This window comes from Streptopelia decaocto (genome assembly GCF_964273445.1).
Source record: "Streptopelia decaocto genome assembly, chromosome: Z".
Classification (NCBI taxonomy): Eukaryota; Metazoa; Chordata; class Aves; order Columbiformes; family Columbidae; genus Streptopelia; species Streptopelia decaocto.
Genome location: NC_138657.1, coordinates 79,147,658 through 79,164,949, shown reverse-complemented (window position 1 = coordinate 79,164,949; position 17,292 = coordinate 79,147,658). Strand labels below are relative to the sequence as shown.

Below are 17,292 nucleotides of genomic sequence, written 5' to 3'. Positions count from 1 at the left end.
CCATGTGCTGAGACATGAAGATGAGATCAAAATCAGAACGGTAGTGAGCAGCCAGAGCCGGTTTGCCAGGAACTTTCATAGTCGTGAATGAAAAACATATCCTGAGAGTATCACAGCTATCATCTTAAATGTACAGATGTGTTAACTGTCTGGGATGTCACGGCACTGGATCAAACAAGGAATCGGGAAAAGGGGCGTCTCTGAGATATGATGGATGTATGCACTTTTCTGAGGTTACTTGGGAGGGACGTAGAGCTACCAATGAATTGCTTTTAAAGGGCAGAAATGTAAAAGCCAGTCCTCTTCTGTGGAAGATCAAATTTATGGATTTAGGGATGGTTCATGGAAGCACTTCTGGTGGGGTTTTTTTTGTTTGTTTGGTTTGGTTTGGTTTGGTTTGGTTTGTTTGTTTGTTTGTTTGTTTAAGCAAAAATCTTTAGTTTGAAAGACAGGCATGGAATCTTGGGAAACTACCCTTGTCTTGGCGGATGGACATTTCTGATGCAATCTGTTATCAAAACCCAGAAAAACTTGTGACACTGTAAGGAGACAAATCTAGCCAAACATTTCAAGATATCCTAGGTGGGTGATCAGCAGGTTCACAACGGTCTCAAACATGCTCTTCTTCTACAGTGGGTGGTTCTTCATTCTCCCAGTCTCTGCCTTTGCCTTCTACAGCTTGGGTAGTGAGGACAGAGCACTTGCCGGTGAAGACTGAGGGAAAAAGGTCATGAAATACTTCAACCTTCTCCATGCCCTGGGCAACCAGGTCTTTTGTTTGCTTCTAGAGAGGGTCTGAATTTTCCCTAGTCTTCCTTTCATCGCCAACCTACTTACAGAAGCTTGTCTTGTTGCCCTTGGTGTCCCCGTCCAGATTTAACTCTATCAGGGCTTTAGCTTTCCTAACCTTATTCCTGGATGTTCAGTTTCTCTGGATTCCTCCCAGGCTCCCAGTCCTTGCTTCTACTCTCTGTAGGCTTCCTTTTTGAGTTTGAATTTGCCCAGAACCTCCTTGTTCATCCATGCAGTCCTCCTGGTGTTTCCACCTGACACCCTCTAAGTCGGGATGCATCACTTCTGAGCTTGGAGGAAATGATCCTTGAATATTAACCAGCTCTCTTGGGCTCCTCTTCCCTCCAGGGCTTTGTCCCACGGTGCTTGACCAAGCAGATCCCTGAAGAGGCCAAAGTCTGCTCTCCTCAAGTCCAGGATAGTGAGCTTGCTGTGCGTCCTCGTCACTGCCCTAAGGATATTGAACTCCACCATTTCATGGTCCCTACAGCCAAGACTGCCCTTGAGCTTTGCATTCCCCGCCAGCCCCTCCTTGTTGGTGAGAACAAGGTCCAGTGTTGGCTCCTCTGTTACTTGAAGAAGGAAATTATCATCAATACATTCCAGGAACCTCCTGGATAGTTTCTGCCCTGACGTGTTGTCCCTCCAACAGATACTGGGGTGGTCAAACTACCCCATGAAGTCCCAGGCTTGTGGACGTGAGGCTGCTCCTATCTGTTTATGGAAGGCCTCATCTGTTTGATCTTCCTGGTCGGGTTGCCTGCAGCTGACCCCCCCCCAATATCACCGGCCCAACTCTCCCTTTAGTCCTGACCCTTAAGCTGTTGGTTGGCTCCTCATCCATCCCCAGGTGCAGCTTGATTCACTCCAGCTGGTCACTGACATAGGGGGTGACACCACCCCTCTTCTCCCCTGACTGTCTTTCCTAAAGGGTCTGTATCCTTCTCTTTCAAGACTTCAGTCACGAGACATCTCACCATGTCTCCGTGATACCAGTAAGTGTGCGAGTGTCCCTATCTCCTCTGCTCTTTTAGAATCATAGAATCATTCTGGTTGGAAGTGACCCTCAAGATCATACTTTTTGGAACCAGATAATTTCTGCAGGTCATTTCGTAACTCTTTCTTCAGACCAGAAATATCAAAACTGGATGGAGTAACTCAGAAGAGCTATTACCACATAGTGTGTATGAAGATGTATGATCATCTTCTCTTGCTTATATTTTATTTTTTTTTTACATGACACAGGCTCCCCATGGAGGTGTCGCGGCCCCAAGCCTGACACTATTCAAGAAATAATTAGACAACTCCGTCAGACACTTGGTGTGAATTTTGGGGTTGTCATATGCAAGGACAGGAGTTGGACTTGATCCTTGTGGGTCCTTTCCAACACAGGACATTCTGTAATTATAATGACACATTTTTTCCTAACTAGAGCCACATGCTGGAAGTTCATAATCAGTTAGCCATCTACAACATCTAGTAACATTAGAGATTAAGATTCTAAAGGATTTGAATGACCTGTTGGGGAATGACCTATTAGACAGCAGCTTAGGGGAAAGGGACCTGGGGGTCCTGGGGACAGCAGGGTGACCATGAGCCAGCACTGGGCCCTTGTGGCCAGGAAGCCAATGGTACCTGGGGTGGGTTAGAAGGGGGTGGTCAGTAGGTCAGAGAGGTTCTCCTGCCCCTCTGCTCTGCCCTGGGGAGACCACACCTGGAATCTTGTGTCCAGTTGTGGCCCCTCAGTTCCAGCAGGACAGGGAACTGCTGGAGAGAGTCCAGCGCAGCCACCAAGATGCTGAAGGGAATGGAGCATCTCCCGTGTGAGGAAAGGCTGAGGGAGCTGGGGCTCTGGAGCTGGACAAGAGGACACTGAGGGGTGACTCATTCATGTTTACAGATATATAAAGGGTGAGTGTCAGGAGGATGGAGCCAGGCTCTTCTTGGTGACAACCAGTGATAGGACAAGGGGCAATGGGTACAAACTGGAACACAAAAGGCTCCACTTAAATTTGAGAAGAAACTTGTTCCTGGTGAGGGTGGCAGAGCCTGGCCCAGGCTGCCCAGGGAGGTTGTGGAGTCTCCTTCTGTGCAGACATTCCAACCCGCCTGGACACCTTCCTGTGTAACCTCATCTGGGTGTTCCTGCTCCATGGGGGGATTGCACTGGATGAGCTTTCCAGGTCCCTTCCAATCCCTAATATTCTGTGATTCTGTGATTCTGTGAACCAGTTATTGCCAGTCACATTGGCATCAGCAGGTGGTAGCCAGGAGGAACACGAACCATCTTTTTTAATATTTGTTGTCCCAAGGAGGAGATAGTGAAGTAGTTTCATTAACCTGTATAAGAGAAGCCTATTGCTTATCCAGACTCCTCCTTTGTGCCTACAGCGTCTTCTCTCTCAGTTCAGTCTTTCAAGCTTCATCCTGGTGTGGACAAGTCAGCACAGGCTCCCAAACAGCAGAAACAACACATACAGCAATGTGACTTTTTTTGTTCCACAGCCCTAGTGAAGTGTGAATTAATCTAAAGGCATCAAACATTTCTGCTTCACTTGCCAAGTTTTAGAGCAGGGGGAGATCATTTAAATTAAATGGTCTCAAGTTGCACCAGGGGATATTTAAATTGGATATTGGGAACAATTTCTTGCTGGAAAGGGCTGTGGGGCATTGGAACAGGCTGCCCAGGGCAGTGGTGGAGTCACCATCCCTGGAGGGGTTTTAAAGATGTGTAGATGAGGTTCTTAGGGACATGGGTTAGTGGTGACAGTGTTGGGTTAATGGTTGGACTCAATCTTGGAAGTCTCTTCCAACCAAAATGATTCTGTGATTCCAACACCAGTATGTCCACAGGTGTTTCGCAAGGTGTAGTATGGAAAGTCATTATGATTTCTGTCAACTTCAGATGCTGTTTTTGTTTGTGGTGGCAATTGTGTAGTCTAGGCAGTGTCTATGAGAGCAGAGCCCAGGGTTTCTGTCCTTGCCTGCCATGGACTTGCCTGTCAATCAGCCTCTACATCTAGATGAGTTTTCCAGAGCCCCTATAGCCATGATACGCTCCACCTCAGCAGTATTTTTGCTACAAGGGTCTGAAGATCCCATGCTGGCCCTGCCAGATGATCTTGAGTTCCCGTGTGCTTTGGATAGTGTGCTCTGGAACCCATGCAAGGCTCAGAGTGGTGAAGGTGAATTTAGACCCGAGCCTGGCCATGGATCTGCCCATACTGAGGAGTGCAGGCACCGCTAATTGAACAGTTCTTTTAATAAGTGCTTAGTGGGAGCCTGCAGGGCTTGGTTCATTTATTCTCATTTCTTAGTCACTGGATGATGTATATTTTTTGAAAGATCTTTGTTTTTCCTGCAGGGTAGGTGGAATCCTTCTCACAGTACCCTGCTCTCCTGCAGCACAGGCGCTGCAGCCTCACTGCAAACAGTGCAGAACCGGCAATGCAGGAGCGAGCAAACGAGAAGGCATTTTTATGCAGGAGAAAATGGCCTTGTTTAAAAAGACGCCTGACAGTTACACGCTATTATATTTTAAAACCTTTGTTCAGCATATCAGACAAACCAGTGCCTCAAACCAAGTGTCACTTGAAGGCAGGATTGAAGTCTCAGGCTTTTTAGTTCACGTAGCATGATCAAGAAAAGCCGACTTTTGATCAAAGCAGGAGCAGCCCAGCTGCGGATGATCAAAGACATAAGAGTTAGATGGGGTACTAGGAAACCTAAACTGTCTCCCACTAGCGAGCTCAGCAAGCTGCTCGGCTGGAAGTGAGGTTGCGATGGGAGACATGAAGGTTAGAAAAGAAGAAAGTCTCAATTAATCAAAAATGGAAAATTACAGAGTGAATAGCATCTCATTTCTGGGCATTCAGTACCGAGAGGCATAAAAAAACCCCAAGAGTCATCTCTGAGCACTTGTAGCTTGTGTGGTGTCTGGGTACAGGACGTGATCCAGGAAAAATGTAGACTAGAAAGCTACGATTGACCTGAATGGACAAAGAGCAGTGGGACGTGTTTAGTGCCTGGTACCTGGAAAAATGAGACTCCATGTGCAACTGTGTGCTTTGTTGTGATTCAGTTGTCATTGTGTTCCCTGTGGTAAAGAATAATGACTTCCTCTGTTGGTTTTCCTGTAGACTGGTGACCTTTGAGGGATAAATGTTATTTAGATTTCAGAAGGGGAAGTGAAGGGAAGCACAGAGAGAACATTCTGGTGGTGAAATAGATCAACTCTGTTTTATAGATATAAACCAGAGAAACATTGAATCGTTTTGGTTGGAAGAGACCCTCAAGGTCATCGAGTACAACCATAAGCTACCATAGTCACTAAACCATGTCCCTAAGAACTTTATCTCCACATCTGTTAAAACCCTCCAGGGATGGTGAAACTGTCGTTCTTCTAAAGCTGAAACACGGCACTTTTTCTGTAGCAAAAGGAGTAGTGTAGTCAGCTGTGTCACTTGTCACTAATCAAGAGTATAAATCAAAATAAACTGCCCTACACTCTTTCTTCTTAGCTGAATATCAGACTGAGGAAGATGATGGGGAGGACAGTTTCCATTTGTGCTAATTTAGCTTTCTGACAGGCAAATATATCTTTGTTCACAGGGAACTACGTGGCTCAGAGTGGGAGTTAATAGGCAGAATCAGTACTTGGAGCCCAGGGAGTGGGTGAGACTGATGCTTCCTCGGGGAGAGCATGGGGGGCTGGTCTCCAAGCACTCTCAGCAGAACCATTACTGGAGGGAGTTCAGAGGAGGGACACAAAGATGCTGAGGGGTCTGGAGCATCTTTCTGATCAGGAGAGACTGAGAGAGATAGGGCTGTTCAGTCTGGAGAAGAGAAGCTGAGAGGGGGTCTTATCAATGTGATAAATATCTCCAGGGTGGGTGTCAAGAGGATGGACCAGACTCTGTTCAGTGGTGCCCAATGACAGGGTGAGGGGCAACGGGCACAGACTGAACCACAGGAGGTTCCATCTGAATATGAGGAGAAACTTCTTTCCTTTGAGGTGCCAGAGCCTGGCCCAGGCTGCCCAGAGAGGTTGTGGAGTCTCCTTCTCTGAGACATTCAAACCCGCCTGGACACGATCCTGTGTGATCTGCTCTGGTGACCCTGCTTGAGCAGGTGGGTTGGACTGGATGATCTCCAGAGGTCCTTTCCAACCCCAACCAGCCTGGGATTCTGTGATTCTGTGACCAGACCCTTCTGAGTGGAGGAACTGGGTTTAAAACACATCCATGGGGCAAGAGAGAACCCATGTTACTTGTGCTAGAGCCCAGTGTTGTCCGAAAGCTGCATTGTGGGAAAGTACACTGTGCACTTCTGTGAGAAGAGGTTGGCTGATGCTCCAAGCAGCTGTCTTTGCTGAATTGTCTCAGTGTCTGTAGCAGGATGGGGATCACTGGGAAGCAAATAAATAGCACGAACATGCAAGCTAGACATGAGGAAGAAATTTTTTACACTGAGGGTAGTAAAACAGCAGCCCAGGTTGTCCAGAGAGGTGATGGATGAACCATCCCTGGAGACATCCCAGGCCAGGCTGGACGGGGCTCTGAGCAACGTGAGCTGGTGAAGATGTTCCTGCTCATGTCAGGGGGGGCACTGGGGGAGCTGGGAAGGTCCCTTCAACCCAAACTATTCCTTGATTGTGTGATTGTCCCAGCAGAAAGAGAGAGTTTTTTAAATTTATTTATTTACTTGTTTGTTTGTTTATTTATTTATTTTAGTCTATTGACCAGATACTGTCTTGCAAAGTCCTTAATGCTGTTTGTTGTAGCATCATTAATACTTGCAACCTAAGTGCATCAGTGGCATTTACACTAATGAAGCTTTAGTGTCTGACTACTTGCTTCAGATGTGGTTCAGGGCTTATGAATGACAGCCCACATGATGATTATTCAGCAACTCAGGCAGGATGAGTTCATTTTTATCGAGCTGACCCCATGGCCAATAGCATCTTCTCCCCACTTGGTGCAGAAGTGACACCACTGTCAGTGTCCCCTGCCTTTGCTGCAGGAGACATGTAGGTGTCCCACTGGCAGAGTGTCAACCGACCTGTGTCACAGGTCCTCCAAGGTGCCCGACGGTGAATTTGCCACCCCCAGTGACTCTACTGGAAAAACTGGAGCTTAAGGGAGTGGAGCATCTCCCTTATGAGGAAAGGCTGAGGGAGCTGGGGCTCTGGAGCTGGAGAAGACTGAGGGGTGACCTCATTAATGGTTACAGATTGAGGGTGAATGTCAGGAGGATGGAGCCAGGCTCTTCTGGGTGACAACCAATGATAGGACAAGGGGCGATGAGTTCAAACTGGAACACAAGAGGTTCCACTTAAATATGAGAAGAAACTTCTCAGTGAGGGTGGCAGAGCCTGGCCCAGGCTGCCCAGGGGGGTTGTGGAGCCTCCTTCTGTGCAGACATTCCAACCCGCCTGGACACCTTCCTGTGTAACCTCATCTGGGTGTTCCTGCTCCATGGGGGGATTGCACTGGATGAGCTTTCCAGGTCCCTTCCAACCCCTGACATTCTGTGATTCTGTGATTGTGGGAGTCGATGACTTTCAGGGCAACCCTGTGCTTTTCCAAGCTGTAGGCTGACAGAATGACTCTGCTACAAACACAATACTGCCTCATGGATTTCCTTTCTGATCCAGAAAGTGGTTTATTTTTTACTTAATCCTTTCCTTCACGCCCTTCTGCCTCTTTGGTAAAGCATCCTTTGTCATTTCCATTTTTCGTTTGTGGATTGGGTAAACGGGCACTGATTAAGGGGAATGGTTTGGTCTTGGGAATTTTCACCCCTGTTCTATAAAATGATGTGTTTGTCTCCAGTGCTAAGGGGCTGAAAGCAGCTCTCCCCTGCTGTGATGTTCCCACATGATAACACGTGCTGTTTGACATTCAGTTCTCTGACTTAGCAGCAGAGCTAGAACTGCACAGGAAAGATAAAAATACCTGTAAATTTAGATTTTTGACATTCTTAAGGCACATGCAAGGTACTGAAATCCAGTGTTAGGTGACAGTCAAGGATGAGGCTCATGACCATTGCTATCCGCCTTCTTCCAGAGAGGTAGGAGTGGTATGTAACATGCTGAATGTTGTGTGGGGATGTATATCTGCGTCTGGCTATTGTGTGGAACATACACATTCGTAGTCCCAGTCTCATCTGACTCAAAGAAGCAAAGTAAAGAATGGATAGCACAAAATACAGAAAGAAAAAGGACTGCTGCAGAAGGATGAAAAAACTGGGCTGGTGGCCAGAGGGGACTCCTTCACCCCTGTATTCTGTGACCAGTAATAAATCCTGTGGTGTTGTCTTCACAGAGAGAGAATTCAGTTAAATTTGGGACATTTACATGCACTCAGGGCTTTGACCTGGTGCAGCCAGGTGAGCTCGTGATCCAGTTGCAGCTGGAAGAGGTTTTGAAATACACAAGTGGCTCAGCTCCAGCTCAACAAGCCAAGGACACAGGAGATGTGCCGGTGTAATTGATTTCAGCTGCTCTTTAAAAAGGCTGAATGTCCAGGTAAATGGTTGAGTTGGAAGGGAGAGCCCAAGCCTTTGGGTGAGAGACCAGACGAAGGTTCATGTTGCATTAAATCTCCCATCTGGTGGGAGATGATTCTCTGGTTTATATCTATAAAACAGAGTTGATCTATTTCACCACCAGAATGTTCTCTCCGTGCTTGCCTTCACTTCCCCTTCTGAAATCTAAATAACATTTATCCCTCAAAGGTCACCAGTCTACAGGAAGTATTTTCACAGGTTTGTCACTGATTATGAAGCGCTTTAAATGCATGATTTCCTCTAAAAACCCATGAAAATACATTTGTTGCCTTGAAGACTGTGCAAACACATTCCCAAATAGTCACATGATTTTTTTTAAAGACTGCCGAGCTATTGATTTTTTTTCTGACAGTAATCAATTTACTTCTTTATTAGGAATTTATGATGTTACTCTAGGCATGGCTTTCTTTTCAGTCTCAAGGTTTGTGCCTCTCACTGGATCACAGAAATGATTGGTTTGGGATTTGGCAAAGCTAAAGTGGTGAAAACCTCAGGGAGAGGTGAAGGAAACACTTCTTAAAGCAGCATTTGACAGCATAGAACCGTTCCCAGTTGGTAGCAGATTGCTCTGGGAGGCTCTTGGGCTTTTTCCAGTCGCATGCTATAGTCCCTTTCTCCCTTCTATGGGTTTCTCTCTTCCCCACTTTATCAGATCGATCTCTGTATGTGCTTAAATAGCAAAATTCAGAATCTTTTGGCTTTTAGGTGCTTCTGACCTTTGGAGGGACTTTTGAAGACATCTGAAGATGTTTTCTGGACACTCTCACCTCACACAGTGTCCCTGGGAGATCTGAGCGCTTAGTGCTTCTCCAGAACAGATCAAACTTTGGATGCCCCCAGATTTTGATGTTAACTATAAACATGAACTACTAAGAACACTAACAAGGCTTTCCTACTGAAGGATTATTTATTCAGAACTGAACAGACTTTCGGGTCAAACATGAATGTTGATGTTATTTTAAAATACACAAAACCAAAACATTGCATTTCCAATGATGGTTTAAATAAAGTTCTTCCAGGAAACTTGTATTTTCCTTTCATATTGAAAATTCAAAAGATAGCTTGGAGTTACAGCCTCGTGCATTCTGCGATTTTAAAGGAACCATCAAAATAAATTGCTCCAGCCGTTGTCATAATACTTATTCCTCCAGGTCATCTGCTGATATTTCTTCATTATGCTCAAGACTACTGTATGGTTATGAGCAGTTATTAGGTGTTAGGTTTTAATACAGACTTCTAATGATAAATACAAAGCTTGGTTTAAACCCTAAAATACTTTTTGTCATTTCAATACTGTCTCATTGAACACCCTGGACAACCTGGGCTTTCTCTGGCCCCTAAATGTGAGCAGCTACTACTGTGTTTTGTTTCCCTTTCACTGCAGTCTGATGGTTAAGGCAAAGGAATATAATGAAAGAAAAAGTAAACATTTACGTCTATATTTTAATTCAGAATAGCACTGCCACTTGTGATGTGTCTGAGCATTCAAACCCATTTGTTGTCAAAAACATGTCTTTTTTTTTTGGAGAGTAAAATTTGGATATACCAGATGCATCCTCCAGCACTTTGCTTTCCACCTCAGAGCAAAATTCAAGGGACTCTTTTTAAACTCGCAGCACATTCAGGCACCCAGAGCATGGGAACAGCGTTCCTCAAGTTATCAGAGCTTTTCCCCTGACTTTCAGCACTTGCTGACTGCTGGTAAAGGGACCTGGTCCTTGTTCATGCCTACAAGGTAGATGAACTCTTGTAGGAAAGGAAAAACTGGACATAGGTGGCAGTTCTACAATCAACAACCACATCTGTGTTTTCCCATGAAGTTATAACCTGCCTATGGGCCAGACTAAGTGTAGCCTTAAGTTAGGCAGAAATCATAAATGACAATTTAAGCAAATTTCTGTTGATGTGTAAGACAAGCATTCTAGTCTAAAGCTTATTTATCATATTTTTTCTTGTTCTTTTTCAGGTATTTTGAATTTTACGAAGGGCCTTTGGAATACAACTCTACCAAATGCCTGGAACTGCGGCAGGACATCATTGCTGTGAAGGTTTTATCCATGTAAGTATGAATGAATGTTTAATAAAAGATTACTTTTCAGGCAGGATAAAAATTATAACCCACAATAAGCTTGCCAAAGATGCAAGGCTCAAGAGATCCCATCAGTAGGGATCTCATCAGGGATTCTTGAGGTTCTTTTTTATGCTCATGTAGTGACATTTGAATTTCATCTGAGGTCCATTTGAAAAAACTGGGGGCTTTTCATATAGATGGAGGCATTTTGGTCAGTGTTTGGAATTAAATGCAGTGTTTGTAATATTGTTTGTAATATTATTTGTAGTATTATATTCCAAGTCCTCTCCTCAGGGTAACTGAAGAGTAATAACAACCAGACTGACTCATAGCAAGTGTCCGTCTATCTTAAGGCTCTGTCATTGACAGTGGCCAGTAGTGAAAGGTAAGAAATGAAGGAAAAAGCTTATTCCTTCCTAATAACAAATACCGGTGTGGGCACTTGATCAGTGATGGATGGTCACTAGACTACAGTAACCAGAGTGGACTATAGACCCCTCTGTTAGTTTGTTTAGATCTTTTCTGAGCCCATTGGTACTTTAGACCTCCTCAATTAGACATGACTTTCACAAGTTGATAACACTCAGTGAAAAGCAGGAAAATGTGATTCTGAGAAACAATAGATTCTCTTTTGTGGTCCTGTATGTACCTAAGTAAAATAGTGACTTGAATGAGATGTATCTATGAGATGGAATCAGGCAAAAAGGTGAGGTGAACTCAAAGGACAGAGCAAAGCAGGATTTCTTGTGTTACCCTTTTGTGTTTTCAGCATTGCACTGAATTTAGGTGCTTAGATTGTGCCTAATCCCTTGCCATAGCTAAAACCTGTGGTTTAGTAATCTTACTGACAATCCACAAGGCTTATTAAGGTCTGTAAAGTGCACTGGCAATCTCAAACGAAAGTGCAGCTGTACAAGTGCACACCGTTAAGCAACCAAGCCTAGAACAAATACAATTTTGAGCATGTCTCCACTGCTTGGTTCGTACACAGAAAAGTGTGGGTTATGTCCTTGTCTCCTGTATTTGGTACTGCATGAAGGATACACGAGTAACAACTTCACTCTGCTTGCTGACTCGCAGTGCTGAAAAATAAATAGAAGGGGTGAGAACGCGACACTTCTGCCGATGTTCTGCTGAAGATGGGAAGTTTCAAATTGCTTTTCTGCACACTTGTCAGATGGTACAGAGAGTTACTTATTTCTTACCATCTTATCCAGTGGTACGTAGAAGGTAGTGGACTCCTGCTTAGCTGGATAAAGTTAGCCTTATTTTTACAATAGATGCTGTTTTTCATTAAGCTCTTTCATTATTTCCTGATGTGCTTGCTCCTAACATGCTACATTTCCTAATTCAGCCCTTATAGTAATGGAATATTTCCAAGCTAATGTGCTCTGGTGGGCTACATAGAGTACAATGTGACCTAATTCCTTCCTGTAACTTCCACAGCCTGGGAAATCCTAAATTCTACTCACTTTAAATATGTAATTATCTTAAAAATCTTTGCTTTATTCAAACATTCAAAGCCCTCAAGCCTGGAAAGAACTCATTAAGACCCATCAACCTTGAAAAAAATCTCAGACTTCAACATTTCCTAAGCAGATTATGACATTGGTCCCTAGCTGAAGGTTGTCGCAAGGACTTCATGATCTCTGTTGTCCAAATACAGAAGAATATTTATGAACTCTAAGTTAGAAGTGTTTGGCATTGATGATATCACCAAAAATGTGTCATCCTGTGTCAGCCTAGTGGAAGTTAGAGTGTCATTTTTTGATATAACTAAAAGTAGATTTATTAACAGAGAGGGAAGGAGAGATCCTTATGTAAAGAGCATTTCATGTCCTTTTACCATCACAGATGCTTATCCATACACATACGCTGTTGCAGTTTATAAAACGGATTTACAGACAGTGCTGTTCTGTAGGATCTCACAGATTAAAATAACCTCCCCAAAATATAATGGTAGTTGGTCAAATTAACAGAAATATCCTTTTTTCCAATAACCCCTCTGCTGGATCCTTCTGCTAGGTGCAAATTTCTCCCCCAGAGCCGCTGTAGTTGCCAGACGCTCATTAGTTTCCCAGCAGACTGTGGACAGACTTTGGTACAGCAGATTGTTCTTGCTCGATATTGCATTTTTATCCTGAATAAATGGAGAATGTCTATCAGGGAATAGAAATCAGTCCCAAACAGCTGAAGATCTCCATTGGTACCTGGGTATACATAGCTTAAGAGTTGCTATGTCTGAAGACAAAAAGAAGTAAAAATAATAATGGATAGACTGGTTTGCCTTGTGAAAACCCTGCTGCATGGTGCCCTGCCTGCAGCTGATTTAGGAAACTAAGTCTTCTTAATAAAGTTAATTTTTATTTTCTTTCTTTTTTTATCTTTTAGGGTGAAACAAACAGAATTGTTTGAGAGGTGGAAGAACCTACAGATGTGCAAATGGGAGATGAATGTCACAGAAGCTAATTTATTCAAGTAAGAACGGTCCACATGGATGAGACCGAGTGAGATTTACTTTAGCTTGAGTTTAGCTTCCTGTAGAGAGATCAGACCTTCAAATGGATAGCAAGAGTAAGCATTATAACACTGTTACTGTTGGAATACCATCCTTTTGAAGAAATATGGACTTTATTTCTGCTTTACAAAAGTCAACATCAAGAGGGAAAGAGAGCTTTTCTGGCATGTGGGGCAGTCTTCCAGGAAGGGCAGGGAATTTGGTGTGGGAAAGACGTTTCCAGGTATGATTCAGTCAGATGTATAAATAAACCCAAGATTTAACGGTTACATCTAATACATCAACCTAAGTCTCTGGTGGTATAAAATGTTAACACCACAGGTGACACTGCAAATTTGGCCTATAAAACACTGAAACTGCATTTTTCCTGTGGTGTTATTAGTTGCTATCTTATTTATCAATTCCTCTTTTTTTTTAATGGCTCCTCAGCTATCACTCCCTCCTTATCTATATATTTTCTCTGGTCTTTGGAGACGTCTGCAATTTGTGTCTGTACTACTCCGTCTTTCTTTGTGTGACTTCCCCTTCTCTGAAGGTCGTCCATGGCCCTCTCAAGATACAACTTTTGAAACTCATCTTGCAAAGGCAATAGCAGAATGAAGCCAAAAGAATATATGAGTGTTGTATATTGGTATACTCGAGGGCCATATTTGTGTAGGTCTATGGAAAACACAGTATTTCAGAGTAAGCGGAATAGAGACTGGTTAAGTCCATAAGTCACATGGTTTGGAGTTGTTGTTTAGAATAAGACCCCACATCTTTCTCCCAAATTCCCTTACATGATTCCAGCAAATGGCCGTCACGAGTTAATGAGAAAATGTGAGAATGCATGTGCTGAGTTAAGCCATTAACATCTTTAAAAATAACTGTTAGTCCCAGGCTCATAGCAGTTTTTTCCAATGTGAGCTGCACACAGAAGTTTTTTAGGGCTTTTTTGTTCTATTTTTTTTTCCTGGAAATTACTTGATGGGCAATTATCAGCGCCTGTTTTGAAGACAAGAGCCATTAAGGATTAGAGTCTACTATCTTAAAGACTACTTGGAGTAAGAGAACTAATCATAGAATCATTTTGGTTGGAAGAGGTTGTTAAGATCATTGAGTCCAACCATAACCTAAATCTAGCACTAAACCACATCGCTGGCTGTACCCACCTGACTGAAATATCACCGCTTAAAAAGCTCCAACCGGCACCTAGATGTAATCTGACTTTTGTTAGATGGTTCCAGGAACAATAATCATCCTAGTAATGAAAAAAAGCAAAAAAAAAAAAAATTAAAAATTCAAAATCTGTTGTTTCAGTTTTTGTCTTATAGGACACAGGTTTCAGTGTGTGATTGTGTGGGGAGGCTGTGGTCCCATAAAAGCCGAGCAAAGTCTCTGAGTTTGGACATAGAGTAGCGTGAGGTTAAAATGAGGTGGTTCAACAACAGTGAGTTGTGGGATTTTAAGCTTTGCCAGTTCTGGGCCATCGGGTGAGTTGGGGAGAATCCAGCAAAAGTTGAACGACAGCTGCGTAAACAGCAGGGAGGGAGGAGGCACAAAAGGCACACTAGGTATTGTATCTGGAGATGGAGGAAAACAATTACCTGGTCCATCTTTCTCCATCAGATACAGGATGTTAATATTAAGGAACCTGCCTCTGGAAAAACAGTTGGACATTAGATGAAAAACAACTCTTTGCTTCCCTTAATGCAGAACTAATGAAGAGGGTTTTTCCGTATCTCAATCAAATCCCACTACCTACTCGTGATTATTTAATGATTTTTTATTAGAAATCATCCATTGACTTAGGCTCAAGTGCCTTGGTCGGATCATGATCTTGTGTTATTCTGCATGGGTCAAGTATATAACAGTAACTGGACATCACTGAAATATTTGCTTAATTCTGTATTTGCTTTCTGGTGCTTGTAAAGAAGCGCATAGAGAAGACTGGCTTATTCTTCCAACTCATAATGAGGCCACATACCCCAGGGGCAAGGTATTTAATCTAGGTTATTTGAGAGCCATTTGGCTTTGTCTTCATGTTTGTGCATTTGCCATGACATGTATTTTTCATTAAAAGTATAAGATGAATTATCTGAGAAAGAAACTGGCTCTGGAGTAAGAGCAAGCTGAAGTAAAAGGACAAAGCATTCAGGGAAAGGTAGGAGCTAATAAATGGATGAATATTTTCCTATTTAAATTTCATGTCAGAGCTGAATGCGTTTTCTCTCATGCCAAGAATCCCACTTTTGAGATTTCAAAAGAGTTTGTGTTTACATGGAATACCTGCCATTTTGCCACAACCACAAATAAATTCTTGGCTATTTTTCTTGAGATTTTGGGGTTGTAGCCATGACCAGTCTGCCTGGCACCCATCTGTTGGGACCACATCATCTTCCTGATGCACATGTGCAAAGTCAAAGGCAAAACTAAAGACCTTTAAAAGGTTTTGTTTGGTTGGTTGGTTTTTTTTGCAATCAAACTGTACTGTGCTCCACAATAGTCTGGTAAGTGGGGCAGCATCTTCCACACCCCAGGTGAATACTTTAACCCCTTCATTTCCTGCCAAGCAATGAGTAAATAATTTACAAAAAATGGAAGACATCAAAAGCAGAGAGGGACAGATTCATCAGGTTGGTTTCCCCAGGATATTGGGGGCAGAAGCTCCTCAGGCTGGAGCAGGCCAGAATTTACACATATATTTCCTGCAGCCTGGAAGACATGGGTACAGGGATCTATTTATTTTATTTTATTTTATTTTATTTTATTTTATTTTATTTTATTTTATTTTATTTTATTTTATTTTATTTTATTTTATTTTATTTTATTTTATTTTATTTTATTTTATTTTATTTTATTTTATTTTATTTTTACCATAAGTTCCTCAGTTGAGGAAAATGTCACCGAACCTGAAATTTTCTAAAGAAAAATCCAGCAAACCACCGTTTTACCCCTCCTAAAGCTAATAAAAGTTTCTTTCTGCTGAAAAATGCCTTGTTAGGAGTAATAGTGATTGCATATCCTAAAACATACTGTCAGCTCCTCAATCTCATTTCTCTCTTTTTCATTTTACAGGTCTACTTTGTCGAGGTGTTGCAATGCCCCTGCCTTTCTCTTCACCACCCAGAAAAACACGCCCTTGGGAACTAAACTGAAGTATGAAGTGGATACTAGCGGAATCTTCCATATCAACCAAGAAATCTTCAAAATGTTTCCAAAGGTGCCTCTGCCCATTTGCAGAATCAACCTCATTCTACTTGCTGCATTAGATACTATTGTAAAACCAAGCATTTAACGTTGGCTGTTTGACATTTCTACAAACTTCGTTGCTTGTACTTTGAAAATGTTGATTTTTTGATAAGATATTTTAACTGATTATCCTATTTTCTAGTGGCCATCTGCTCTAGTATGCAATATATATATATATATATATATATCTTCCTGCAGAACATTACTGACCTAGCAGCCAAGTGGCCAAAGAAATAACTAGAATTTTGAATAAAAGAAGTACTAACTGATCAGAACTTTTTAAAAGTTGACCACTGACACACAATAAATTCAACATTTGTGGTAGGTCTCCTTCTTTAGGGGCATGATAATTTTATAATTCATATTTGCAATGACTATTTTTATACTTGTTTCTGTTTGCAGCTTATCTGCGAGCAGGCTGCACATTTTTGAAATATATTAATTATAATGATAATTCCAAACCCTTTCAGCAGATAATCCTTGACCTAAGGGTCATTTAAAGTTATAACCAGTGGGCAATTCCCTTTGCACATATTGACTAATGTGCAGAAGTGAGCTTATCTGAGTACTGATTTATCATGGGGCACACCCCGTGAATTTTAAAGGGCATATTTGGGCAGGATAACTAAAATTTATCCCTTTCAGAAAGTCAGAAACTTATTCGAGTGAAGTACTTAGATTTGTGTCATTAATGTAATCCTTCAGGGTCTAACCACTTTTAGTTCGTTTGCTTTTGGAACACTGCTAAGAGGTAGGGTGGTGCTGTTATCTAAATGTGCACAGGAGGAACGGGGGCAGAGCAGGGAAAAGGCTCAGACCTGGGAAGTCACTTGGACATCTGGAGATGTGCGAAGAATGGGTACATCTAAATCCAGGAGTATTATCCTGAAAAACCTTCCTGATTGCAGAGATAAGTGCATGGGAGACTAGGCACATATGCTTCTCACAGAATCCCAGACTGTTTGGAGTTGAAAGGACCTCTGGAGATCATCCAGTCCAACCCACCAGCTCAAGCAGGGTCACCAGAGCAGGTCACACAGGATCGTGTCCACGTGGGTTTGAATGTCTCAGAGAAGGAGACTCCACAACCTCTCTGGGCAGCCTGGGCCAG

The 17,292-nt window shown here is 42.7% G+C and overlaps 1 protein-coding gene across 6 annotated transcripts in view; it reads left to right on the top strand.

Moving 5' to 3' along the window:
• ST8SIA5 (ST8 alpha-N-acetyl-neuraminide alpha-2,8-sialyltransferase 5) overlaps nt 1–17,292 on the top strand; it is a 92,567-nt gene that overhangs the window by 56,702 nt on the left and 18,573 nt on the right. For all 6 annotated transcript variants that reach the window (XR_014186314.1, XM_082075771.1, XM_082075773.1 and 3 more), the window contains 3 exons: nt 10,328–10,420; nt 12,824–12,910; nt 16,008–16,152. Coding sequence is in view for 5 of the 6 variants with exons in the window: in XM_082075771.1 (XP_081931897.1) it covers nt 10,328–10,420; nt 12,824–12,910; nt 16,008–16,152 (325 nt within the window). In the remaining variant the exon portion in view is untranslated. The remainder of the gene's footprint in view (nt 1–10,327; nt 10,421–12,823; nt 12,911–16,007; nt 16,153–17,292) is intronic.